We start from the raw sequence: 19385 nt of genomic DNA, 5'->3' as shown, positions 1-19385 counted from the left end.
TTTTGAATAGTTCTGCTTTATTTTTGTGGAGAATGAAACAAATGGTGAATCAAACACAGCGTAGTTACATTTACATTTACAATCATTTCTGAGGAACCCAGTAACTGAGCAATTTTCACCACCTCTTGATTCTCCGAAGATAAAATGACACAATGAAGAAACAGTTACAGTCCCATCCACAAAAAATAAGACAACAGACGAGAGGTTTGTTAATTGATCATTAATTTATTTAAAAACAAAACCTAATAATGCCAGTTGTGCTTTGCTTCAAGAAAGCAACAAAAAAGTGACATTTGTTTTTAGTAGCTGGTGATTCTTATAGTAGCCACAAGTCCTCTCCGCTGTGTGTGTGTTTCTCTTTAAGTTGCAATCTACAGCATTCTTATGGATTTTTACATGAAATAGTTTTTGTTAACATGCACAAAAACACACACACAAAAAAAACCACACACAACAAAAGAACACTACAGTGCTTTCAAAAGGCACCTGCTCCCCAGATACAGGCAATATATTATTTTTTTTGTTCTACAAAGTTGCACATATTTGTGGTGGTATGTTGTTAATGTGACTTCAGTAGCAATGAGTACCGACAAACCCCATGAGTAGTTTGTAAAAACTAGATCGTATCTGCACTGGCTATTGAGTTTTCTACAATATCACACTGACCTCCTGTTGGACAGATGAGATACATTCAAGAGGTAAATTTTATCTCCTACACAAACAACTATATTGCTCTTCCACACTAGACACACTAGACTGTAAAATACAGCTCCCAGGTTAAGCAGAGTTCACATTGAAGAGTTGATGATTAAAGGCGATCAGAGAAAACATGCAGTACAGTACATATAGTGGTTTTGTCCAGGGATAAGGTGGGGGGGGACCCTCCCCAGTGTGGGGACTTCTTAAATCAAACTTTTTGGGCTCAGAAATGCTTTATATGTATAAAAAAAACAAACAAACTTAGGTTCGGCATGACCACATTTCTCTCTACTCCGCTCACATTCCCATTGAAATAACATACTTTTCTGTTCTTCAACATGCTATGGGTCTCATCTACCAGCAAACAAGTAACCTTTACCATTTATAGGTCATTTAAGATGTAGACTTGACAAACTGCATTAAAATATGCAGAGTATTAATATTAAATAAAGCTGAATGATAGAAAAAGAATTTTAATTAATTTGAATCAAGCAGTAATATTCATTTCAATATGCATAAACAGACACCCAGTTCCAATCATTATTTCACTGCCCTGAGAGATTACGAATGTTAATCTGTAACATTTACACTGACAACATCAGTCTGAGATATTGGGTTTGCCTCCATCGATCCCTCCAGTAGACTCATCAGACTTCCTTTGACCTTTTCTCTTTTTCAGTTGTGTCTCACACTTGCATCAATCAGAAGCTTGTGCCTTTTGCTCATAATTTAGAATTAACCACAAGAAAGACAAGACCAGAGTCCTGTTGTGTTACCAGGTTGCTTTACAACTGTAAACCTCCGCAGCTACTATCATTAACTGTTACTATCAGGTGTTAGGGCTCATTTATTTAACTAGTTCAGTAATGCTTTTACTTCTCTTCTTCAGCACATTCTGACATCACACAGTTTCTAGCCACAACTTGTGTGACACAATTAATTTTTGACATTTCATTTCATTTTTAGAAGAAAAAACTATGATGAGGAACTGCTAACAGGCAGTATAAAGTATGCCTAAGTACATCATTAGAATATGATTTTTAAAGAAAGTAAAACAAATGTGCTGGAAAATTGAAATTAAATTGAAATGAAATTTTAACATTGTAAAGACTTACTGAATAATTAAAGAAAAAAAATGAAGTTTATCCCAAACCATCACTGAAAAGCATGAGACAAAGGTTTTCTGAGCTTGTCACATTTGACCTTAAGCAGATGTGATGTCTGATTTGAAGTATTTTTAGACGCTGTGCTGTGTAACAATCATTAAAAAATGAAAATGGTGTTGTGTAACACAAAGATCAAAGTCACTTTTCATCACGTTGCTTGATGAAAAGTGTAACTGAATGCACTTAGATGTTAGTGGTTTGAATGCACTTAACAGTGGATGCTTGTGATTTTAGGCTTGAAATAGACTTTGAACAAGTCCATTGTGTTTGCCAACTAAATATTTTTGAGTAGTTGAACTTGTTTTGATATCTTAAACCAGTAACCGTGCAGTTAAACTGACCTTAACCATTTTCTGTACATATTTTTGTCAATGAGAATTTGGATATGTACGCAATTAGCAGGGACACTGCATCTCCCAGGAGTCACCCTATTTAATATTTTATGACTTCCAAGTGCATGTATTTAAATACACTGCAAAAGAGAGACAGTGCCCTTACAGCCTATGTACAGGTATTTGTTTTCAGAATTTCATCATACTACATTTTTTCCTACAGTTTGGTAACAGAATTCACTGCACTGCACTGTTGTTGGTTATTTTACTATGCATATGTTGCTTGTTAACTTGTATAGACAAAAGGCAGCATGTTGTTTGTTGAGATTGCTGTAAAAGTGATTCTTTGTTTCTAACCTGCTCACTATATTTAATGATCATTTAAAATCTTGATCATATTAAAACCTTTTGATGCCACTGGAAAAGTTCAGCACAGAGGATGTCTCCTACAAGTGCTGGTATTTCTTCAAAGTAATGATACATGTGTTTTATCAGCTGCACAGTTCTAAGACAGGGAGTCGTAGACTGGAACAATAAGGGAAGACTAGCTTCAAGTCTCTTCCACCTAACAGCTAACAGTTAGCGGCTTTTACGTGAAGGCACTTCCTGGTAAAGCTTTCCACAGAGTAGCACCTGGGATTGTTTAGAAGTAACCAGTAGAAGCCCTTGATTGGAAGGAGCCTGGGATCTGAGCTGGTCTGAAAGGAGTCTTGGTCACAGCAGTGTGAAACCTAAGATGTACTGCAGGAGTTTGTTCCGATTGGCCTGAGGTAGAAAGGTACTGCTCAGCTCAAGAGTGGTCACCTTATTCTCTCTCCGCTCCTTTAGGACCTACAGAGAAAATGCAACACACAAGGTACAACTTTCAGCAGGAGGAATCTGAAGCCATCCAAGATCTACTTCATTAACAGTAAAGTATTCAACAAAAAACAGAAAAAACACTGAATAGTATCTTTTAAATAACTGCTAATAAACACACAGAAACATAAAATCTTACCCCAAGCTCTTTGAATGTTCTCACCGTGTTCTTCACCAGGTAATGAGTTGCACTTTCGCCTGCAAATGAAGAAAACAGGATTATAGAGGATTTATATATTTTAGAGGTTGTAAATTAAATGATATTTCTTAAAAATGTGAATCGTCTTTTGATTAGGTAATCTGCAGTTATCTAAAACACGCTATCGATGGTCATGGTCTAAAATGTATGGAGAGAATGCAATTAAGCCTTGTCCACATCCATCAGAGTGTGTTCTGTGTGCCCGTGTGTGTCTGTGTGGGCAGTTCAGTGCTTTGTGAATCTGCCTATGTTGCACTGTACCTCCCTGAAACTAACAAAAACAGTGAGTTGGATTAATTTTTCAATGGTGTATAGTGCTGTATGTGGAAAAATATTTCAGTGTTACCATAAGCTGCCACTCCTCTCTCTGTGCGCGTGAGCAAGTATCTGAAGAGCCTCTGGGTGTAGTCGGACTCAACCATTGGCTGACTCAGACTGTGGACAAAGATTGCGGCCCCACTGTACGCCTCTAGCACTGGGCTGAGCAGTCGCTGAAGGAAGACAAAGAATTCCTGGTGCTCTGCAGAAACGCTCACCTGAAATCAAACAAAAAAGAATTGAATTCAGTGACTAGATGCAGCCATTGCAGTGAGACCATTTGCATCAATAGACCTGTTTAAAATTGGCTTTTTAGTCAAGAATTTCTGTTAGACCTTAAGGTAGCGATCTCTCTGCTCTTCTCCAAAGTCACTGTCCTCGTCCTCCTCGTCACTCCTCCAGGAGAGGGGCTCAGGGAACTTTTTGGGCCAAGGTTCATCTGTGGGGCTGGGACTAAGTTCCTCCTGGTCCTCCTGACACATACAACAAACAAATGAACAAATTAGACATGTGGGCACTGGAAAGTCCCACCAATTATTATATGTAAGAAACTGTAGTTGACAGTCACAGTGGGTACTGTGAGGTTTGTGTATAAACTGACCTCTGCTACATAGAGTACTCCATACTGGATCAGCCGGGTCACTGCATCATGGAAGACCTGGTAAATAGTCTGGCAAGGCTGAGACAGGGAAGTAAACATTTGGATTTGTTATTTCAAAACAACTGGCCCATTTGTAATTCAAATTCAGAAAATTTCCAATGTTACATAAATACACAAATTCAGTGTCCAGTTTGGGGAAAGTGGCATTAAAATTGAACAAAAACTGGGATGGGGAAAGACTTACAGGTGCGACTGCCACCTCATTGGTAAGGAAGTGGGAGAGCCCGGCAGCCTTGCGAATGAGTCTCTCCTGGCTGAGAAGGAGGCTACTGGGACTCCCAGACTGATGACTGCACTCAGATTCCACAACCAGCTCCCGCTGAAGTGACAGAATGCTGCAGGCTGGCGACAAATGTTGACAAATCACAACATGTTATGTCTTTGAATGGAGAACCTGATGGTATCAATTAGGTTGACAGCACACATTTTAATCTCAAAAGTTAACAGAAAATCAGCTAATCCAAATATTTCTTTTGAAGTATTATTCACTAGAAGATGCTTGATGACAAAGAGAAGAGAACAGAGAACAAGAACTAACAATTTGACGGCTAAACATACCAATGATTGCATCAGAAATGAAGACATGGAAAAGGCCATTGCTGTAGAAGTTGAGCTCGAAAAGCGCTGGTACAGTTTGGCTGGGAGCAATAGTGAATTCTCCATTACGATTTGAGCTGCTAGTCACATTGACACAGTTTCCCAGGAGGTGGAGGGCTCGCATGACTACATCTTCTGAGTTCCCCGAAAAGCCGAGGTCAAAATCCCGAGAGAGGATCTCTTCCTTCATGTTAAAGAAGTCTTCCACCAGCTTTGATAGGACCACTCCCTGGAGAAGAGAACAAAAAACCCCAAGGTCATTAAAATAAATACAATTTTTAAAAAAGAAAGAAAAAAGAGCAAAGAGAAAAAAGGAAGTGGATAACACCCAAAACCATTGACTTCATGAATTAATCAAAGCCAAGATTCAATTCCACAAAATGAATGCTTAATTCTGTTTCATGTAGAGCTTGCCAATTTCTCAGGTCAGTCAGGCATTTTAAATTGTTTTCACTGTCACTCACTTACATCAGTGTGCCTGCAGAGGGCAGAAGCCCTCTACAGAGGACCAAAACTAATGCAGAGATGGAGAGAGCTAGATGCAGTGAAATGTCTAATAGGAAGAGACACTCATCACCATACTGCAGGTGCATGTGACATTTGGATCACCTTGGCGCACAAGAGGGAGCATGATGTGCATGACATGGGGAAAAGGAGAAAAATAAAGAATAGAAGATATATGGGGAACAGCAGTGTGAGGAAAGAAGAGAAAAAAGTGAAAGGAGAGAGTGTGGGGGTGAGTAGCATAGAGAAAGAGATAGAGGAGATATGAAAGACAGCCAAACTTACCTGTCTGTGTCTGTACAACAGGAGACAGGCCACAATGTGGGTGGACATGATTGCTGACGACTTATTAGCCGCTGTGAGGTAGATACAGTTAAAAGTGGTATCGTGAACAACACACAACTTAAAAGGTAACAAAGAAATCAAAGACGTTTTCAGTTGACTTGTCTTAACTGTTTTTTACAGTAATGCCACACACAAGTTCTAAATAGGTTAAAGGTTCAAATATATTGAAAGGATATTATTGGTACAGGAAAAAGAATAGAGAAAAAGAGTGTGGGGGCTCATGTGTCTGAGGACAGGGATGAAAAGCTTTCATAATAGTTCAGGTTCAAGGCTGCAGTATTTGTGAGCACTGGTACTGCATGCTCCCCTCTTCTTAGTCTCTATCCTCCCCTTCATCCTATTGGCTCAAAACAACATGCCATCCAGCTGGAGGCTCTGTGATTGGTTGAACATGAAGGAGAAAAAAAAGCAGTTGAATGAACTGGGGAGAACCGGTTTTAATAGTGCCATCCTAGTGCAAATTGCCTCGAGTGAATTTGAGGTGGATGTATGGATGCTGGGCTGCACTGGATTTCAATTTAAGTGGCAGTATGATGGATAGCATTTCATGAGAGCTGCCTTTTCTCCACTCAGCAGGTGCAGCTTCACATAAGATGAAAAGGAGAGTCATATGCTCAGAAAAGATGAGTGTGTCATGAAGCAGAAACCATGTGCTCAGACAGATTCTGGTGAGTTTGTGATGACCTATGACCATTCAGAATAATTACAGAGGTGTAAAATCAGTGGCTGTTTCTTACTGAAGAGCACGTGCTTGGCCAGGTTGTTAATAAGTTGACGTCTGAAAATTTCATCAGGCAGCTCTCTGTTCATTTGCTCTTCCTGCCCCTCAAACATCTGGGCATCAGGCCTGAAAGAAAAGAAGCAACTGAGCATGTTAATCACATAGTATCACTTGTCTTTCACTATCACCTATGACGTGTATGTTTATTGTGCTGGTACTCTCATGCACTACTACTTTCACTCATCACTTTCCTTCTCTGTTCAATAGAGATTCATCACAAATAAAAAATGCTGCTGAGTTATTTGAATATAAAAAAGGGTAAGCTCTATAAAACCCAAGAGTAAATATATATATATATATATATATATATATATACACACACAGTATATATATAAAAAAATCATAAATCTGCCTTATGCAGTACTTTCTTGCATTTTGCAAAAACAGCAGCACACCCTTGTGCTTTGTGCTCCCTTTTTCTGTGCTGTGGGGAACTTTCAATGAAAAAGTATATGACCAGCCGAGGCTCTCATTGTCAACAAAAGATTCAGTAGGGGCAGTTCTATTATGAAGGGACCTCACTGAACTGAAATGACCCCTGACAATGAAATCATGTGCTGTGCTCAGATGTCAGAGAACCCTGCTGTGAATTAGGAGGAGGGAGAAGTCAAGTGTGGACACGAGGGTTGATAACGTTACGGGGACATGTGCACTGATGGAAAAGATTCCAGTGATGTTGAGAATATGGAGTATGTGTGTTTGCACTTACTGTGCAGAAATAATGGTGGGCATCAAGGCGTGTTCCAGGGATTCTGGTGGTGGAATATGGCGGCTTCTCTGACTGCTCAGGTATTCCTGCAGTATAAGTGACACACAAAAGATTACAAACACAAACTGATTCTGTAAGTGCAGTTATATCTTTTCTAAAAATTTCACCATGAAAGTTTAAAGACAAGCACTTTTTTGTACATCCAAATCAAGAACTGTATCTAAAATGTATTATATATGACACCAACAACAACTTTTTCTTTCATTCTCCATTATTTATTTGACCATAATAGCAGTAGTTCTGGTATAATTGCTGACTTGAATCTGAGACCAATCACCTTTAGGGAGAAGGGCTGGTTGAAGTCAACTCGGACACATCCATAGTTCTTCCTCAGCATCCTGAACACTCCACATGCTATGCCCCACAAACTCTCATTCTTCTTGGGCTTGCCCTGGGGGGAACCAAGACGTTTCTTTACCTAATAGTAATTACTTCTATTAATTACTTACTATTATTAAACACTTTTGTTCGCTGATTTCCCACTTGAGTGATAAAAATAAATCTATGAGTATGAGCGTTTCATGACAAACCAAAACTACAGACACCATCCAACCACTTACCAGCTGCTCACTGTTGTAGTTGCCCTCAATAATGCGGTCATAGGAGATACCAACCGGTACAAGGAGCACATCTGCAATTGACCCAGTGCACAGTGTGTCTACCACGATGGATAGCATGCCTGCACGGGCTGGAGATGGTTTACCACTGCGGGACCGTGTGCCCTCCAGGTAGACCTCCAGAAACTGCTGCTGACGCAACAACTCCTCTGTGTACTGAAAAAAGATGGATGAAACAACAGAAATATGAGTGTGAGAGAGAGCGAGAGAGAGAGAGAGAGAAAGGTGGGATACAGGGGAATAAAACAAGGTGGTGAATAATGTTAGAATGGGTGAAAAAAAGCACAAAGGGGTAAAGGTCTTGACAAAAATCTAATTTTGTGCAAAATCATGGACATTGAGCTCCAGCATTGTCTGTATTACAGCGTGGAAGTTAAGCAACATAAAGTCTGTGCAGCTGCTGTATATACAGCCAAAGTACTAGTAACAAACAGTTTGACCCCTGTCATCCTGCACGGGGCTGTGCATGTGCAAAGGAAGTCATAGCGTGCAATGGTATCCTTTTGAATGCAGTGTGTACACAGCTGTCTCAGCTTGCTATGAAGAGACTGAAGAGAGGGGAGCATTTGTCCTGAAATAGCCTCTAGGCTGTGGCATTTAGATTCATCTGTGAAGAGAATAAAGGTCCAGCTTCCACCAGAGTGACAAGAACTAAAGTTGCACAGTACTTTTTTATTAGTTGCACCTCTGCTTGTGGAGGAGTTTGGCTAATTACATTTCTGTGAGCAACATGGGACTGCCAGGTTGAAATCTTGTCTTCTATCAGTTAAAGCACTGCTGGCTTGGTCCACTTTCCACGATTATTGGAGCACATTTTTATACTCTATTTGGCAGGATGTGCAGTAAACTACTGAATGGGATAAAGTATCTTGGTCATCATTTCTAACAGCTGCTTATGTCTTCAGCTGATAACTCTTATCTTACAGGCTCAATACAAACTTATCTTAAAACAACAATGCACAGTCTGTGTTTTTTCATTATTCTCCCTCTCACAAATTTTAGATATACTATTCAACAACCATTGCAAATTCTGATAGATTAGCACATTTAAGTAAACTTAAGTTAGTAAGTAAGTAAGTTGAGTAATTATTTTTACAAAACATGTTTAGAGTCTTCATGCTACAAGGAGCTTAGGATGACAGAGCATTAATATAAACACAGATTCACATTAGTTCTACTTCAGGTTTTCTCATTAGCAGGAGCTTATTAAGCCACATTATCAAATATTAAAGTGGAACAAAAGGTTCAGATACCAGTTTTAATCACCTTGTAATTTCTCATGCAGTCTATACAAATAGCTTTTACCCCAGCCCCTTTCTCTGGACTTCAAGAAATAGGATAGTCTCCAACGATTGGCAAAAAACACATCTTACTGCATTTTAAGTTTTTGCATTGACATCGATTGAAAACCTCCAACAGAAGCAAAACCTTTGTAAAGTAAATGTTTACTATGACTCGTTATGTGTCACAGAAAGTGGGTCTGAGTTTGAAGTAACACTGTCAGCATCTAAGTTGGATCTAGTTCTCTAGGTAAGCATATTTTAGCCAAATAATGTTTTCATTTTACAGCAAACATTACTGCATTTTTGTGATGTCTACATAACATTTTGTAAATCTATGATGTGTGAGAGCAAGCCATAGCAAAAAAGCAAGGGTGGAAAGCCAGTAAATTAAGGCGAGAAACGGAGTAAAAGATATCAGGGCTAACATTAGATTACAAGAGCTTTAACTCTCCCTGTCCATCATTCAGGAATGACAAGAGTGCAGAACAGATAAGGGAGAAGAAACACAGGAGTTAGATAATGAAAAACCCAGACACGAACTGAATTTAGGAAGCCTATGTAAAACAGCTTTCACTATAGAAAATACATAGGCTCATGTCACTTACTGCATGTAAGAGTGATCTGTACAAAATGTCTTTCTTCCCATCCCCCGTCTCCTCCATTTTGCGTCGGATAAAGAATCCTCCCAGTTTACGGATCAGAGTGCTGGGGAAAAAAGAAGTTTGCATCTAATCATGTCCTGCTATTTCTAAATTTTCTCTGGTTTCACCGCTGAACTTTTTCAGTGTGTTTTAAATGTTTTTTTTCACTGTTTCAGTTGAATTCCCGTTCTCTTCTCTCACAGTGTGACATCTCAAAGGGAAACTGTTTCTTTGTTTCTTTTTCATCTTTTCCCCATATTTGAATTCACAAACTATGAATTGGACTCTTATTGACCTATGTAAAAACAGGCTCCTTGTGTACTATAGATGAACAGTGGCATCGGAGGCAGGTTAGTCTAACTGGTTTCTAACCTATAGTAAAGTTGGCTGTCAGACTATTTAAATTCCTTTCATGTAAAATCTGTGCTTTAGTTAAACTGGCAGTCTTTTCTGCTCTATTTCAAGGGAGTTCCCTTTCTACTGATATCAAACTCATCTTTGTCTTTTCACCCAGAGGGAGCAGGATTACACTTCATTTCCAAACTGCACTTGACATAAGACTTCATGGGTGTTTTACCTGAGGATAGGGATGCTTAGGTTGTTTCCAGCAGCGATGTGTGGGGCTTTGATGTTGTGGCAGAACAGGATCAAGGTGATGAGCAGGTAGTCAATGTGGGATTTGTGAACAGGGAGGAAGACCATGGGCACATTTTGCTGATAAGAAAACGATTTAGATGATTTTCAATATACACAGGCTATTTCTCAATGCAGACAGATGATTGCTGTCAAAACATTTGAACATAGTATAAATTATAGAATTAGATGAAATTCTATAATTTTGAACATTGTACCTCAACATATTCATGAGTGTCCAAAACATATATCAAAGTATATAACTATATCCATGGAAATCACTTCCTTTTGTCTTTGGGGGTGAGATCATGATGTGAGAGTTCAAAATTTATTTATTTTTTTTTAATTCATCACTGACCTCTGTGGCAGCTTTTTTGACCATCTCCAGCTGACCTTTATGAATCTGGATGCTCCAAAAAAACCCATTAAAGAGCCTGAGGAGGATCCATCCTGTCATCCTGAAGAAGAACGAACATGAAGATACTGAACAAAAATTAAATAAAAACAATCTGCAATTGTTTCTTTTATAATGCTACAGGCCCAATTTAGCATAAGGTAACATTCTGCAGTAAAATTATTCTGTTTGGTTGAACGAGAGATTTGGGTTTCAGATGCTGGAATATTTTTTAGAAACCTGATATTATTAATCAGCAATTGAAAAGCTACCCCCCCCCCCCCCCCCCCATTAAGACTTCTTTTGTACATGTACCTGATGAAGGCTGGCGAAATGTTGGCCACCATCTCCTGGAGGAATGCCCTGGCTTTCTGCTTCACTTTACTGACAGCTTTCTGCTCCTGGCCAGACTGGCTGGCTGCAGCGTCCAAATCAGTGGCTACATTAACAATAGCAGTCTCCACCCTGCAATCAGTAAAAACAGTGCACAGACATGAGGCTGCATCTTCTAGCATAATTCAGAAGATGTGGGTGCTGCATTTCTCTTCATTAGATTTCACTTAATTCAGTCGTCTGTCCACCTCATCCCCAACTGTAATTACCAAAATGTTTCCTCTTCCTCAGGAGTTTAATAATACTAACATTGCCAAAGACTAGAGTTTCATTGCAGTTTTCACTGCAAGAGCTACCATGTTATCTTATTATGTGTTAACAAGCTCTGGGTGGAATTCTGCCACAGCTCATGCAAACACCTCATGTTACATTAACACATACCTGCTGTTGTTGAGCACATTGTCCACCACGTTCCTGGTAAACATATCCTTGTGGACATCTCTCTCCATTACAAACAGCACATAACTCAGCCTGCGTGCTAACCAGCCCTGCTGTCTGCAAGAGCAGATACATGCCAATTAAGTGAGAGGAACATATTAAATATACTTGTGAACCTGTGAACTATGTGAACCTGTATTTCTACATGCAGGTTCAACACCCAGACACAGACAGAACAAGTGTAATTCAACTGCAAAGCTAGTTTTCCTGGTAATTTAACAGGAACCAGAGTAAAGCCTAGGCTGACATGTCCATTACCTTCAGTTTTCATGTGAAAATTGCAGAATAAATAATATAAACTCATTTATGTGCATTTATTTAAGCTGCTATTTGATGCATGATGACAAATTTATTTTCATCAAGATAACTCTATCAAAGGTGTTACCATGGACTTGTAAAAATCAAGCTGCCTGTACTACACTGAGATCATGTTGATATTTGTTTGCAGCTGAGGTGCCAAGGTGTTTTTTGAGTTTTGTCTGCTGAGGTCAGTCATTGGGTGCATATGTCCAGTGTCCACTGACAAATACTTTAAATTATTCATTTGCTACCTTTCCATTGTTTCACAGATCAGTCCCCTTGATATATTATACAGAGCTTTTCAGGATGCCCAGCACCTATCTGTACCACATTAACTAAACTACACAGGGGGCGTTTCAGCTCATGTGAGGACTAACCATTAAGTGTCTGTAGTTCATTAAGTTCCTGTTGTAAGCTTACCGAGTGTGGGTCTCATTGATGTAGATGACATTACGTAATCCCAGAGATGGAATACTAGGGTTGAAAAGCTTCTCCTAAAACAAAACCAAACATTATTATTAACGTCATACATCCTGGAAATTTTGTTTGGTCTGATTTTGTTTTGCTTCACCACGTTATATTGTTGAATACTCCTTCATGTGCTCATACCAGTATTTCATTGGTGTATTACATTCAAATGTATTTGCCATATTATTTTAATTATTGCAGAAGTCAAACTCTAGTTGCACCTACCTGTACCTTTAACCAATGATTTGAACACTTACACAACACCTATAAATTAAGATGTCAAATGTTTTCAGTATGTCAAAAGTGTCTGTCTGTAGGCTGTTGCTATAAATTTGAATGCCTGAGGAAAGGTAATTGTTCATAGTACACCAGGCATCAAGTTAGATCATATAAATACTATGGAAATAAATCTGTTGCAAACTATACAGATGTATGAATCTATGTCATACTCCCTGGTAATGAATACAGTGGACCACCATCATTTATTAATGCAGACTAACATGTCTGTTTTAAAGTCTCCAGCTTTGAGTAAAATAACTATTTATATGCTTTGGAATGACATGTAAAGATTGTTTTACCAAAATGAATTTAAATATTCAATTAAATTCAGCCATTGAATAACAATAAATTGTCAATGGTAGATGCAGTCGACTGCATATTGATTTCATTTCAAAAATTCGCAGTGGAACAAACAACAAACTGAAACTGACTACAGTCCAGTAAATTAACTGATGTTGAAGCTAATTTGCTGTAACATTACCCAGCTCTGTGGTGTGCAGGAATGACAGCAGCGGCCCACAAAGGGCCTCTTTCTGTTCAGCAGGCCTTCCTTCCACGTGCTGGTAACACAGCGCAGGACCGAGGGGCTGGTGCTACGGTCCTTAAAAGACAAGGTCACACAAAAAAAATATTGAATGTAAAGGGACAGCAGACAGCGTGTAAAGGAGCCTTTTCTGTATAATTAATGTTGAGATAAAATTAAGCTGCAATGATCTGATGAGATGTGCAATGCTGATGCTAAAACAGCACTGAACAGATGAATAGCTGATCTGGGGTTTACCGAGTCATCATTGGGATGTTTCCAGCGGTTACCCCACTGTTCTCCATTGTTGACCTGCAGCAACAAGCCATCTGACAGCTCCATATTCTCTGCTGTCCTTCGCGCTCTCTCCAGATCACACACCACTAGCTGGTAAGCTGCCAGGACACAAGGATTTCATAAGATTATATTTGAATTGATTCATTTTAATAAAACCATCCTTTTCGGGAATGTGCAAGTTTTCAGAATCCAAGTAAGAGTATTGTTGCCAGATAATAGCTTATCTTAATTGAAGTGTTGCACCACATGCCTCTCAGGTAAAGCTTCAAATACACCACATTAACGTCTTAATGAGAAACAGCTGATCAACACAGACTTAAAGTGAAACAAGGCTGTCAAACTCTTGCCGTTCCTGCAATATTAGAGCAATCAACTGCAACATCTAACAGGAGTCAGCCTCATTTTACCATGAAGCCAAATAAAGAGATGGCTTCACTGAGCACCTCCAGTAATGCGAAATTTTCCCAGTACTGGCAGGGTTACATTGTTTCACTCAGAACATGCCTTTGTGAAAAACCTGGTCTTACTGAAAGGAAGTCTCTATTATGCAACTGACATGCTCTTCTTTTGGTGAGCTAATCTAAATACCAGGGTGCTACTCTTCACAAGAAGGGCAAAGGCTTAGTTCTTATTTTAAAAGCCGCAAAAAAACAAAAAAAAAATTCAGACAAAAAACATCCTACTTCCTTGTTAGCTTTGCTCATCTGTATTGAATATATATAAAAGACTGTTTGAATGTGAACATTTTGGAGTACTCCAAAAAACTGTCAAAATCATGCTCAAGTGGTGTAGCCGTGTTATGGAAAACTGGAGCACTACACGGAGGAGGTCTGCGATGAATTACGATTTTATTTGCTGTAGGTCTATGAGGTTAGTGAAATATGACATAGGCTTCATTAGTCATAATGTATCTGAATTTAAAAGAGCGTACACAGAACCACCCACCAGACCTCTAACTCATCTACAATCTTTAAATGGCCATATTTATGACAGAACTATTTATTCATGTTTAGTCTGAAAGCACCGTAATAATTTAGAGCAACAAAGCACAGATTTTAAATATGGTATTTACCAAACAAGGGTACTACGTTCTGCAACTTCATATAAACAGGTTTGAAAATAAAAACAAAATGAGGAGAACTCCCTCCTTTGCCTAACCATCTCTCACTTTGTTTGGAGACATCTTATCTTTAAATTTCATACTTTTGCTATTCATTTTTTGTTTCAGTTTAAGTTAATGTTCCTTGGCTGACTGCTCATTTGGTGATGATGTACAACATTATTTCATCTCATTATGTCACCTGAAATGACCACATAGACATCACACATGTTGAGCTACAGTATGCTGGTTATTGTCCTGCGAACCTTTGTTACACTGGAGGTGTGAGGTATCTGGGCCCCAAATACCTACAAACACAATAACAAAGTCTGCCTGGTTTTTCAACAAATTATAAGCAGGTCCGACACACTAGTCTTGCTTTCATTGAGCGTGCGTTCTTATAATTTTAGTGCATTGGTAAAGACACTTGTTTGAAGCCCTGTGCAGTGATGACAATAAATACAAACAAAACATCCATTTACAGAGTGTCAGGGTTTACTTTCTACAACATACTCACTGCCATGTACCAGTGAATCGTTTTCCTTGCACATCACTACACTATGTTGCAGAAATTTTCTGCCTAACCAGCTCACTTTGAACAGTTTTCTACTTCATCAGTATGTCAGTGTTGTGATGGTAGTAGGTGACACGCACACTGATTAGGGAAACTGCTTCTGAAAAGGTGAATGACCGAGAGTACTCTACTTGATGGTGTGACTTTGGTGGGAGTAAACCAAAGACATTGAAGAAAGGAGATTTGGTAACCAGTGAAGGCAGCCTAGACAGAACATTAACTTTTCCATGCCAGCAAACAAGTACACTAGCTGAGGTAGAGAAGTAGCACTGCATTGTCACAGTCATTTTGTTCTTCGACTCATTTTTCCACTTAACATGATATCCATCTTACCACCCATCATAACAGTGTCAAATATGATGCAACTTTCAGCTTTTTAGGACTGCAACAATAGTGAACCTGAAACAGACTAATATGTATATTCACCTACATCACTTTAAGAATGCTTTTTCTGTAATTAAATTAAAGATACGGACAAAGAAAAGCTAACAAACATGACAGTCTTTTTTTTTTTTAATTTCTAATTATTAAGAACCCATGTTCAATTTTAAAGCACCTATAAGACGAAACGATCAGCGTTTATTTGCCCCCTGCAGACTGCAGAAAATGCCCCTATTCAGGGCAAATCCGCCTCACATGCTGTCTGCAGTAAGCGGGTCAAACGGGAGAAGTCTCCGTGTGACAGATGGAGTGTGCAGACAACAATGGCACAGACCGGGCGGCCTGGCTGTGCGGATAAAGCCGCCATCTCTACGCTCAGATCCGGCTGTTTTGGCATCGTTTTGGACCCAAAAATCTGCGTCTTCTGCTGCAGCTCCTGACACCCGCTTCTCTCTGTGCATGCCGCCGAGCACGACTCCCGGTGAAGTCCGTTAAAACCTAACGGCCGAGGGACTGACGTTAACTTCATTTCATTTGGTTTCCGTTTAAAACACCGGTGCTCGCGTGGTTCACTCAAGGTGAGATGTAAGGTCCCCTTCAACGGAGGGTGACGGCAGAGTTTAGCGGCTAACGTCACGTCCAGGCGTCAAAATTACATTAAATGTTGTGTTATTAATGTCATCATTCATCCGAGACGACGTGTAGCTAACGTTACAGTGCAGGTACCGTTTCCATGACAATAAGCGTTACCGGCAGTCACGCGTAGGTTGGCGATGCAGCTAGCAACTAGCCCGCTAGCCGGAGCGACTGCTGCCTTACCTGGATTATTGTGTTCCGCTGAGTCATATCTCAAAAATGAACTTCGTCTCTTGAATTTGTTCCGGCTCTTTGCGGGCTGTAGCGGCCCCGCAGTCTCCGCCGGCTGGCTCCTCTCCAGTCAGAAGAGCCGACCGCACGGCTCTGACAGACAGGACTTGTGACGGGAGGAAGGAGCGCTGTTGTTGTTTTGGGACAGCAGCCAAACACGGACGGCGTTGGTCCAGCCTTCAGCCGAAGGAGGGCGCCCCTCTGCGGCCAGTTCATCCCCATCCGCCCCAATGCTGGATTTATTTTATTTTATTTTATTTTTTCATTATTTCAATTTCGATAACAGGCTATGTTGTATTTTGAAAGGCCAGCGTTTTTTGTTATGTGACCGGAATTTAATACTTTTTTTTTACTGCACTCCACGTTTTTTAAAAAAATATTTCACAAACTATTAAACAAATAAAACAAAAATCGTGGGTTAACGTATTTTATTGGACCGTACCACTGTGGGGTGGGGGGGTATCCATAGGCTAATGTTACTTTTAAGGCACTACAAACTAAGAATGAAATAAAAAATGTATTTCTGTGAAAACATGTTTTAATAGTTAACATGACAAGTGTGTTGATACATATATTAACGATTTTATTAAACGGGCATAGTAGACCACCCCCCCCCATGACGATAGGTATAATGGTAGGCACGGAGTCGGTCTATTTCCTTCGTTTCTATCGAGCTAGCAGGCAGCCATGAGGTGAGTCCTCCGTTTGGTGTGTGAAAATGGTTTTAATCCAGACAAACATCTTATCGCGTTGTTGGGTTTGCTGTTTAAAATACGCGGGGATGTTCTGGTTCTATTCAACGCGAAGGATTTTCCTTCTTTTTTTGTCAGAAAGCATGCGAGGCCTAATGTTAGGGAGCTAGCCTAGCTAGGCTAAATGCTACAGATAGACGGATCAGCTGGACGCGTTTGTCAGCGGCAGCAGTCCAACATGTTTTCAGCACAAACAGTTCAAATGGACAAACGAGCAGTAAATAAACCAATAGTAGCAGAGCGTAGCATGCGGTGCAGTTATAGATCCGGTTGTCAGCTAAACCTGCGTCATATTTGGGTCTGTTGGCTTTAGAGAAAGTAGGCAATTGACTAATAGCTAAACAGCAAAGGGGACTTCCACGTCTAAAACGTGTGTGTGTATGTATACATGTTGTGCTTGTGCACCTGTGCTGTCACATCACTAGGAGTGATCATTCACCATCAAAAATAAATCATGAGACAATAATGCATCGAACTTGAATTTATGACGTTTTGTGTTTTGCATAGTTTTCCGTTTTCCTCATTCATTTGTGTACAGTTTTGATTTGCAAACAAATGTAAATCAAAAATGCAACTGAGTAGAATCACACCATGAAAGTGAATTAAGTACTTCCTAAGCCAAGCAAGGCCATCTTTGAATTTGATTGAAAATTGGCAGACAAGATGCCACATACACATGCAGAATTTATTTTAAGTCTTTCAAAACTAATATTTTCTTTGTTTATTCAGCATGCTCAGGCTCCAGAAGCGCTTGGCCTCCAGCGTCTTGCGCTGTGGCAAGAAGAAGGTGTGGCTGGACCCCAATGAGACCAATGAGATTGCCAACGCAAACTCCCGTGCGTCATTTTCTATGTTTTGAGTGCTCATTCTGGAAGTTTGTGATATGGCCTCTTTAAAGTATCTTATCCTCTTTCTATATTGTACTTTTGTGCCACAGGCCAGCAGATCCGAAAACTTGTAAAGGATGGCCTGATCATCAGGAAACCTGTGACAGTCCATTCCCATGCTCGTTGCCGCAAGAACACACTGGCACGCCGCAAGGGACGTCACACTGGTTATGGTACGTAATGGATGTGCATATAATGAGCCTGTCCGTTGGGCAGCTATAAAATATACAATGTCTCACTTCATATGTCACCCGAACACGTTGACTGTCATTTTATATTTTAATGTACTGTCCCCAGGTAAGAGAAAGGGTACAGCCAATGCTCGTATGCCGGAAAAGCTAACATGGATGCGGCGTATGAGAATCCTGCGTCGTCTTCTTCGTCGCTACAGGGAGTCCAAGAAAATTGACAGGCACATGTGAGTTTGAATTTTTAAAGTGCACATTTTATTTAAATTTCAAGAGGCGGGATCTTGTTTAAAACAATCTATATTCTGTTTCCACCAGGTACCACAGTCTCTACCTGAGAGCCAAGGGTAATGTTTTCAAAAATAAACGCATTCTGATGGAGCACATCCACAAACTGAAGGCAGATAAGGCTCGCAAGAAGCTTCTGGCGTACGTTCCCCCTAAACTATTTCCTTTCACAAAGATGTTATTCATTTTCTAACATCTTATTTAATCCTACTGAAAGAATGCACATAAGACATTTTTGGCCATTTTATGTCACAGAGAACTAATCTTCTTTCTTAATTCAGTGACCAGGCTGAAGCCCGGCGTTCCAAGACAAAGGAGGCCCGCAAGCGCAGAGAGGAGCGTCTCCTGGCCAAGAAAGAAGAGATCATCAAGAACTTGTCAAAGGAGGAGGAAACTGCAAAGAAGTGAATCTAAACTGATATTTTCTCTTCTGATTCCTCTTTTTGTTTAATAAATTTGGATAAAAGTAACAATTGGGTGACTATTACATGTTTGTTCTCAGCCCTGGTCATGGAACAGTAAAGGAGCACTTATGTCAGCTCTGTAGCATTGCAGTTATTCCACCTCTTGGTAACATTTTAGGATTTGCTGAAATTAAGTTTCTTGCCACTTTGTCATCATAGCCTTTGGACAAAAAGTACAATTGGTCTTCTGACTTTTAAACTGTTAGCTTGTGTCCTCAGCAGTCCAGCAGGGGGCAACAGAGTACAAGTCCAAATTCTTTCAGTTCATCAGGTTCTAAATTTCAGATATCAATATGCTTGAAACATTTTGATATCCACTGATTTGATCATTGGTTTATTTTGCCACTAATTGCTGGGGGTTCACTTTCATGAGCAATATTCAGTCACTTT

General features: G+C 39.8%; 2 protein-coding genes across 2 annotated transcripts; one reads left to right on the top strand and one right to left on the bottom strand.

Moving 5' to 3' along the window:
• Window positions 1-211: 211 nt before the first annotated feature.
• gpam (glycerol-3-phosphate acyltransferase, mitochondrial) lies at window positions 212-16556 on the bottom strand. The gene is made up of 21 exons (XM_029527392.1): window positions 16369-16556; window positions 13457-13593; window positions 13157-13276; window positions 12349-12422; window positions 11572-11685; window positions 11113-11262; window positions 10762-10861; window positions 10348-10484; window positions 9735-9834; window positions 7790-8002; window positions 7507-7620; window positions 7170-7255; window positions 6417-6526; window positions 5620-5690; window positions 4792-5059; window positions 4418-4575; window positions 4174-4251; window positions 3908-4045; window positions 3601-3790; window positions 3195-3253; window positions 212-3028 (listed from the first exon to the last, which is right to left on the bottom strand). The coding sequence occupies exons 2-21, from the start codon at window positions 13538-13540 to the stop codon at window positions 2912-2914; spliced, it is 2481 nt and encodes an 826-aa protein (XP_029383252.1). The 5' UTR covers window positions 13541-13593; window positions 16369-16556; the 3' UTR covers window positions 212-2911.
• Window positions 16557-17054: 498 nt separating this feature from the next.
• LOC115059780 (60S ribosomal protein L19-like) lies at window positions 17055-19001 on the top strand. Its single transcript, XM_029527467.1, has 6 exons — window positions 17055-17108; window positions 17898-18004; window positions 18106-18228; window positions 18353-18473; window positions 18562-18672; window positions 18813-19001. The coding sequence occupies exons 1-6, from the start codon at window positions 17104-17106 to the stop codon at window positions 18937-18939; spliced, it is 594 nt and encodes a 197-aa protein (XP_029383327.1). The 5' UTR covers window positions 17055-17103; the 3' UTR covers window positions 18940-19001.
• Window positions 19002-19385: the final 384 nt, after the last annotated feature.

The sequence above is a fragment of the Echeneis naucrates genome, chromosome 19 (genome assembly GCF_900963305.1).
Source record: "Echeneis naucrates chromosome 19, fEcheNa1.1, whole genome shotgun sequence".
NCBI lineage: Eukaryota > Metazoa > Chordata > Actinopteri > Carangiformes > Echeneidae > Echeneis > Echeneis naucrates.
The sequence above is the reverse complement of the archived record's forward strand: the minus strand, read 5'-3'. Positions and strand labels throughout refer to the sequence as shown.

Bases quoted from the DNA above. Each gene is read 5' to 3' on its own strand.
- gpam (XM_029527392.1), bottom strand. From the start codon at position 13,540: ATGGAGCTGTCAGATGGCTTGTTGCTGCAGGTCAACAATGGAGAACAG. The intron at 11,263-11,571 runs GTATGTGTTAAT...TACTGATTGCAG, and splicing joins AATGTGCTCAACAACAGCAG to GGTGGAGACTGCTATTGTTA. The intron at 8,003-9,734 runs GTAAGTGACATG...ATCTTTTTTCAG, and splicing joins ACAGATCACTCTTACATGCA to TACACAGAGGAGTTGTTGCG.
- LOC115059780 (XM_029527467.1), top strand. The intron at 18,229-18,352 runs GTACGTAATGGA...TACTGTCCCCAG, and splicing joins GGGACGTCACACTGGTTATG to GTAAGAGAAAGGGTACAGCC. The intron at 18,673-18,812 runs GTACGTTCCCCC...TTCTTAATTCAG, and splicing joins GCTCGCAAGAAGCTTCTGGC to TGACCAGGCTGAAGCCCGGC.